This window comes from Ochotona curzoniae, unplaced genomic scaffold, assembly GCF_017591425.1.
Source record: "Ochotona curzoniae isolate NIBS_2020 unplaced genomic scaffold, NIBS_Ocur_1.0 scaffold_2453, whole genome shotgun sequence".
Lineage (NCBI taxonomy): Eukaryota > Metazoa > Chordata > Mammalia > Lagomorpha > Ochotonidae > Ochotona > Ochotona curzoniae.
Genome location: NW_024467094.1, coordinates 7,743,033 through 7,750,378, shown reverse-complemented (window position 1 = coordinate 7,750,378; position 7,346 = coordinate 7,743,033). Strand labels below are relative to the sequence as shown.

Genomic DNA, 7,346 nt, shown 5'->3' with positions numbered 1-7,346 from the left:
GTCTCAATGTGAACATATTCCAAGGGTTCTGCCCAAGTTCTCCACTCCTTTTTTGATGAGCATCTGGATTGTTTCCATGTCTTTGTTATTGCAGATTGTGCTGCTGTAAATATAGGATTACAGATCCTTTTTCATATGCAGATCTCATTTCCTTTGGATATATCCGTAGAATTGGAATAGCTGGGTCATATGGCAGGTTTATTTTCAGTTCTCTCAGCACTCTCCATACTGACTTCCACTGTGGTTGTACTAGCCTACATTCCCACCAGCAGTGCAGGAGGGATCTCCCCGCAGCCACACTAGCAGGTGTTGTTAGTAGAGTTCTGAATGTAGGTCAATCTCCCTGGAGTTAGGTGGAACCTCCATGTGGCTTTCACTTGTATCTTCCTGACAGAGAGCCTGAGTATTTTTTCATATAGATAATATATATGATACATTATATATTAATATGTATTATGTGTGATATATGTATTAGCCACTTGAATTTGTTCCTTTGAAAATTGTCTGTTCATTTCCTTCACCTTTTTAAGAAAAGATTTGTTTTTATTGGAAAGGCAGATCAGATTTACAAAGAAAAGGAGAGATCTTTCATCTGCTGGTTTACTCCCCAAATGGCCACAAAGGCCAGACCTAAGCTGATCTGAAGCCAGGAACTACTTCTGGGTCTCCCGTGCAGGTGCAGAGTCCCAAGGCTTTGAATCATTCTTTACTGCTTTCCCAGGCCATAAGCAGGGAGCTAGATGGGAAATGGAACAGCAAGGACATGAACTGCTGCACATATGAGATCCTGGCACTTTTCAACATGAGAAATTAGCCATTGAACCATCATGCAGACCCCACCCCCCTGTTCTTTAGATTTAATTATGATTTATTTGAAGGAACGGGTTGGAGGGGCAGAAAGGGCAGATCTTCTCTTCATTGGTTTACACCCCAAGTGGACCCAATGACTGGGGCTGGCCGAAGCCAGGAACTCCATTCAGGTCTCCTGGGTGGACAGCAGGAGCCCAAGTATTTGTGCTGTCTTCTGCATTAGCAGGTAGCTAGATAGGAAGTTGAGAAGCTGAGACTCAAATCGGTGCCCATATAGGATGCCAGTGTTATATACTGCAACTTAATCTGCTGCTCCACAACCAGCTACATGGAAAATCTCGGTCCCCTCTGCCTTTCAAATATATATATATTTTTTATTTTTAATATTTTTTAGGGGCCAGGCATGGTAGCCTAGTGGCTAAAGTCCTGTCTTACAAAGGCCAGGATCTCATATGAGTGCTGGTGTGTATCCTGTCTGCTTCACTTTCCATCCAGCTTCCTGTTTGTGGCCTAGGAAAGCCATAGAGAATGGTCCAAAGCCTTGGTACCCTGCACCTGCATGGGAGACCCTGAAGAAGCTCCTGGTTTCACATTGGCCCAGCTCCAACCATTTCAGCCACTTGGGAGTAAATCAGTTGATGGAAGATCTTTCTGTGGCTCCTCTCTGTTAATCTGGGTTTCCAATAATAAATAAATAAATATATATATATAATTATATATTATATAATAAATATATATAATAAAATATATTGTTTACATAGTTGAGATGGATGTATGTCCATGTGGGTCTTTTTTTTTAAGATTTATTTTTATTGCAAAGTCAGATATACAGAGAGGAAGATCTTCTGTCTGATGATTCACTCCCAAGTGAACGCAACGGCCAGTGCTATGCCGATCCGAGCCAGGAGCCAGGAACTTCTTCCGGTATCCCACAAATCCCCCTATAGAATCTAACCTCATATCTGGCTCTTTCTTTATTTTTTTAAGATGTATTTATTTTTATTGCAAAGTCAGATATATACAGAGAGGAGGACAGAGAAATATATGCTCTGTCCGATGATTCACTCCCCAAGTTACCACAACGGCTGGAGCTGAGCTGATCCGAAGCCAGGAACCCAGATCCTCTTCTGAGTCTCCTACATGGGTGCAGGGTCCCAAGGCTTTGGGCCAGCCTCAATTGCTTTCCCAGGCCACAAGCAGGGAGCTGGATGGGAAGCGGGGCTGCCAGGATTACAACTGGTGCTGATATGGGATCCCAGCATGTTCAAGGTGAGGACATTAGCTGCTAGGCCGCGGGGCTGGCCCCTCTGATTCTTTCTTGTTCTGGTGGGTGCTGTGACCCAGACTGACATGGCTCACTCCCTGCTCCAAAACTCATGGGCAGATACTCTGGCCCAGCCCAGCCAGGGTTGCCCCCCAGTACTAGCTTTTGCATGTACCATTGGGCCACAGACAATGCTGTTTAGCCCAGCCCAGGTCTCCCATGTGGCTGGGTGCCTTGGCCTGACCCAGACATGACCTACAGTTTCTGTCCTCTAAATCACTGTGTCAGCTCCCTCGTCTACCTGCAAGTGCAATGGTTCAGCCCGTGGAAGACCCAGAAGTCATCCCACCCCTGTGAAACATGCCCACAGCCACTCCCAGTCCAACAGACCTCTAGATCTTGTTCCCTGGGCAATCTGCAGTCCCCCAGCCTGGGAGCCAGGGTGGCATGTCTTGGCTTCATGTTCCTTGCCTTCCCCACATGCCTTAAAAAAAAAATCAAAAGATAATGGGAATAAGCAACAATGTTGGCACACTGGTATAACACAAATGCGGAATCAACCAGGCCCAGAACGCCTGCCAGCTACTGGTTGTTCTCTACCCAGTGTAACACTTGCCTTGGTACAAGGAATCTAGGCACTTGCCTACAGCTGGGGGAAAAACTTCTTTTAAAGATTTATTTTGTTGGATCTGACACGATAGTGTAGTGGTTAAAGTCCTCAGCTTGAAAGCGCCAGGATCCCATATGGGCACCGATTCTAATCCTGGAAGCCCCATTTCCCATCCAGCTCCCTGCTTGTGGTCTGGGAAAGCAATTGAGGACGGTCCAAAGCCTTGGGATCCTGCACCTGCGTGGGAGACCTGGAGGAAGTTCCTGGCTCCTGGCTCCAGATTGGCACAGCACTGGCCGTTGCGCTCACTTGGGGAGTGAATCATTGGACGGAAGATCTTCCTCTCTATCTCTCCTCTTCTCTGTACATCTGCCTTTTCAATAAAAATAAATAAATCTTTAAATAAATAAATAAATTTTTAAAGATTTACTTTGTCATTGAAAAGGCAGATATACAGAGAGAAAGATCTTTCGAATGCTTGTTCTTTCCTCAAGTTGCCATAATGCCAGGAGCTGAACCAGTTTGAAAGCCAGGAGCCAGGAGATTCCTCTAGGTGTCCTGCATGGGTACAGGGTCCCAAGGCCTTGGCCCTTCCTGTACTGATTTCCCAAGCCACAAGCAGGTAGCTGGAAAGGAAGCAGACTAGCTGGGATTAGAACCAGTACCCATATGGGATCCCGGCACATGCAAGGCAAGGATTAGCTACTAGGCCAACGTGCTAGGCCTGAAAAAAACTCTTAAAACAAAAATTATTTGGGGGCCTGGCAGCGTGGACTAGCAGCTTAAGTCCTCGCCTTGCACGCACCAGAATCCCATATGGGCACCAGTTCTAATCCTGGCAGCTCCACTTCCTATCCAGCTCCCTGCTTGTGACCTGGAAAAGCAGTCAAGGATGGCCCAAAGCTTTGGGAACCTGCACCCGTGTGGGATACCCAGAAGAAGTTCCTGGCTCCTGGCTTCAGATCAGCACAGCACTGGCCGTTGCGCTCACTTGGGGAGTGAATCATCAGACAGAAGATCTTCCTCTCTGTCTCTCCTCCTCTCTGTATATCTGACTTTGCAATAAATAAATAAATCTTTAAAAAATTATTTGGGGCTGGCATGTTGGCTCAACAGGCTAATTCTCTGCCCTCTAGTTTCAGCATCCCATGTGGACACCGGATCATGTTGTAGTTTCTTCATTTCCAATCCAACTGCTTGCTTGTGTCCATGGAAAACAGTATGGGACAGCTCAAAGCCTTGGGACCCTGCACCCACATGGTAGACCAGAAGAAGCTTCTGGCTCCTGGCTTTGAATCTGCTCATTGCAGCCACTTGGGGTGTAAACCAGTGGATGGAAGTTCTTTCTCTCTGTACCTTTTTCTCCTTGACTATCTGCCTTTCCAAGAAAAAAATGAAACAAATATTTAAAAAATTAAAGGAACTGGGCCCGACACAATAGCGTAGTGGTTAAAGTCCTAGCTTTGCAAGTGCCAGGATCTCATATGGAGGCCGGTTCTAATCCCTGTGACCCTGCTTCCCATCCTGCTCCCTGCCTGTGGCCTGGGAAAGCCTTGGGATCCTGCACCTGTGTGGGAGACCGGAAGAGCTCCTGGTTTCGGATTGGCTCAGCTCCAGCCGTTGTGGTCACTTGGGGAGTGAACCATCAGACGGAAGAGCTTCCTCTCTTTGCTCTCTGTATATCTTACTTTGTAATAAAAATGAAGAAATCTTTAAAAAAAATTAAAGGAATAGTATTGGGGCATTTGACTTCTTTACAGTTCAGGGTCTTATCCCTGTTTAACTCCTGTCGGTTCATCTTCACAGAGGAGCTGCAAGCTGAGGAGAGATACTGGGAAGGGATAAAGGGAACATCTAAAGCACTAGGGATAAGAGGCTTTGGTTGGGCTGCATTGTGGTCCAAGACCATTTCAGCCGTTCCCTGCTCTTAGGAGTAGGCCAGTCCAGCTGCAAATTCCCTGGGGACTTGATTTCCAGTCAGGGTGATTCTCCTGTGTTCCCACCCACGCGGCAAGTTCTGAGTAACCCACTCTAGTGTGTGTATCCCTCCTGAAACTCCTACCAGCGACTCCAAGAAGATGTCCTCCCCTCCCAGCCAGGCAGCCGCTTTCCCAACACTTCCCTGGATCACCTGTGATCTTGGGAAGGTCGTGTGTGACCCTCCTAGGCTTCACGCTTCTCAGTCCCCCAAATGAGACAAAACTGGCTGGGAAGAATCCCCTCGTATCTAAGTGATTTAGCGGTGCCTCTTCATCCCCAGAGACGAGGGTCGGCCCCTCTCACTGTTGTGTTGCATTTTTTTGTTTGTTGTTTGTTTGTTTTTTTCTGCTAAGATTTGTCTCATTCTTCCTCAAAAGAATATGTGTAGGTCAGATCCGGGCTTGAAATCCATAGGCTTGTCAATCACCATGGAAACTACAACTCCCATCAGGCACTGCTTCCGCGGAACGGGCCTGGATGAGGGGAGCGCGGGATACAAAACTACAACTCCCAGGATAACTGGAGATCTGAGCGGCGTGAAGGAAACGGCTGGGCTGGGACTGGAGGCGGGGCCTGGCCGGAACCCGGGGCCGGGGCGGGGCCTAGCTTTAGGGGCGTGGCCACCTGTGGGCCTTGGGAAGAAGTTACCTGTGGACCGATTTCTAGCCGTTCTCTTCCTCGCTCTGGCAGCTGCCCCCGGCAGGGGAGAAGAGGCTTGTTTAACCCTCAAGCCTTTGCCGACAGAGGGAAGGTAGACCAGGGAGGGGCGAGGCTGCGGAGACGGACTCCTGCCTTCCGTAGGCGTGGCCCGACAGCTACCTTCCACCTGCTGAGTCAGGTGAGCTGGATCAAGGGGGTTGGGGGTGTGGGGACCTGCATGTAAGAAAGGGGCGATGACAGGGAAGTATGTGTTTGTTCATTGTGAAGACTAAAGCTTTAGATTCTGCAGGCTCAGCTGTGGGGTCTCCTCCTCGGGCTCCGGGAAGGAAGAAGACGGTCAGCGAAGGAAAACGCCCCTGGTCTGTCTGAGGCGCTCGCCCGTCAGGGGCCACCGGGCCGCATGGCTTCTGCGGTATGGGGCAGTGTCTCCTGGTGGGGCCCGCCGCCCCCCGCCCCGGCGCGACCGCTCACGGACATCGACTTCTGCTCGGGGGCGCAGCTGCAGGAGCTGACCCAGCTGATCCAGGAGCTGGGCGTGCAGGAGAGCTGGAGTAACGGGCCCCAGCCGGGAGCCGACCTCCTCCGGGCCAGGGATTTCGTCTTCTCCCTCCTGGGTGAGTGACGCCCGGACGGTGGAAACTCGCAGCTCTCAGCACCCCCGGCTTGCAGTGTGATCCTTACAACGTGTTTCTTCCTGATCTAGGTCTAGTTCACCGCCGGGATCCCCGCTTTCCTCCCCAGGTGGAGCTCTTGCTGTTGCGTGGCGGCATTCGCGAGGGTTCCCTGGACCTGGGGCCTGCACCGCTGGGCCCCTATGCCCGGGGACCTCACTATGACGCTGGCTTCACTCTGCTAGTGCCAATCTTTTCGCTGGACGGCAACGGGCAGGAACTGCAACTGGATCTGGAATCTTCTTCTGCCTGGCTCCGCCTGCCAGGGTTGGTGTGTGGACGCTCGGCCCGGGAGGCCTGGCACGATTGTCTAGGACCCCCAGTGCCAGAAGGACACGACTCCATCCGCCACCCCGAGAGCAGCTCAAGTCCTGACAAGCGGCCCAGCCCGGTGCACCAGCCGGCCGGCGACGTCACCGAGCCCGAGGCACAGGCAGCCTCGGGAACATCCCCGAGTGACAGTGACGTTTCAGGGCTGGAGTCACCCCAGCGTGACGTCACCACGGCTCTGGGCTCTCTCGCACTGAGTGAGGTCATCCGGGCGGCCGTCGAAAGCGGCGTCCCAGAGGACGAGCCGCTGGAGACTCGGGAGGCGTGGCCCACGCTGTGCCCCACGCAGGTGGCCGCCTGGTTCTTCGCTACCCTGACGGCGGTCGCAGAGTCCCTGATCCCAGTCCCGGGAGCTCCGCGCCTGGTGCACGCAGCTCGCCACGCGGGTTTCACCACGCTCCTCCTGGCGACGCCCGGGCCCCCGCGCCGCCTCCTGCTCTTCGACCTGATCCCTGTGGTGTCCGTGGCCGGCTGGCCCGCTGGAGCTCGGAGCCACTCGTGGGCCGGTCCACTGGAGGACGAGTCGACCTCCTTCTACCTGGTGCCCGGCGGCGGCACCAAGCCGCCGGGAGCCTCCGAGTGGCAGCTCTGCTTCGCCCGCCAGGAGCTGGCGCTCAAGGCGCGCGTCCCGGCGCCGCTGCTGCAGGCGCACGCCGCGGCCCAGGCGCTGCTGCGCCCGCTGGTGGCGGGGACCCGGGCCGCGGCGCCCTACCTTCTGCGGACGCTGCTGTACTGGGCGTGCGAGCGGCTGCCCGCGCTCTACCTGGCGCGCCCGGAAAATGCGGGTGCCTGCTGCCTGGGGCTGCTGGACGAGCTAGGCCGTGTGCTCGAGGCCGGAAAGCTGCCTCATTATTTTCTGAGCCGCCGAAAGCTCAGCGCTGGGGATGGCTCCTTGGCGCTGCTCGGGGCATTGGTCCAGCTCCGTGGGGACCCTGTGCAGGCCCTGCGAGCGGCTGTAGAGGAAGCCAAGGTGGCGCGCAAAGGGGGTGGCTTGGCGGGCGTGGGAGGCGGGGTGCATTAA

At 53.0% G+C, this 7,346-nt stretch overlaps 1 protein-coding gene across 1 annotated transcript; it reads left to right on the top strand.

Annotated features, from left to right (window-relative positions):
• Positions 1-5,664: 5,664 nt before the first annotated feature.
• On the top strand, positions 5,665-7,346 carry TMEM102 (transmembrane protein 102). The gene is made up of 2 exons (XM_041001473.1): positions 5,665-5,938; positions 6,028-7,346. Exons 1-2 carry the CDS (start codon positions 5,725-5,727, stop codon positions 7,344-7,346), a joined length of 1,533 nt encoding a protein of 510 aa, XP_040857407.1. The 5' UTR covers positions 5,665-5,724.

Bases quoted from the DNA above. Each gene is read 5' to 3' on its own strand.
- TMEM102 (XM_041001473.1), top strand. From the start codon at position 5,725: ATGGCTTCTGCGGTATGGGGCAGTGTCTCCTGGTGGGGCCCGCCGCCC. The intron at 5,939-6,027 runs GTGAGTGACGCC...TTCCTGATCTAG, and splicing joins TTTCGTCTTCTCCCTCCTGG to GTCTAGTTCACCGCCGGGAT.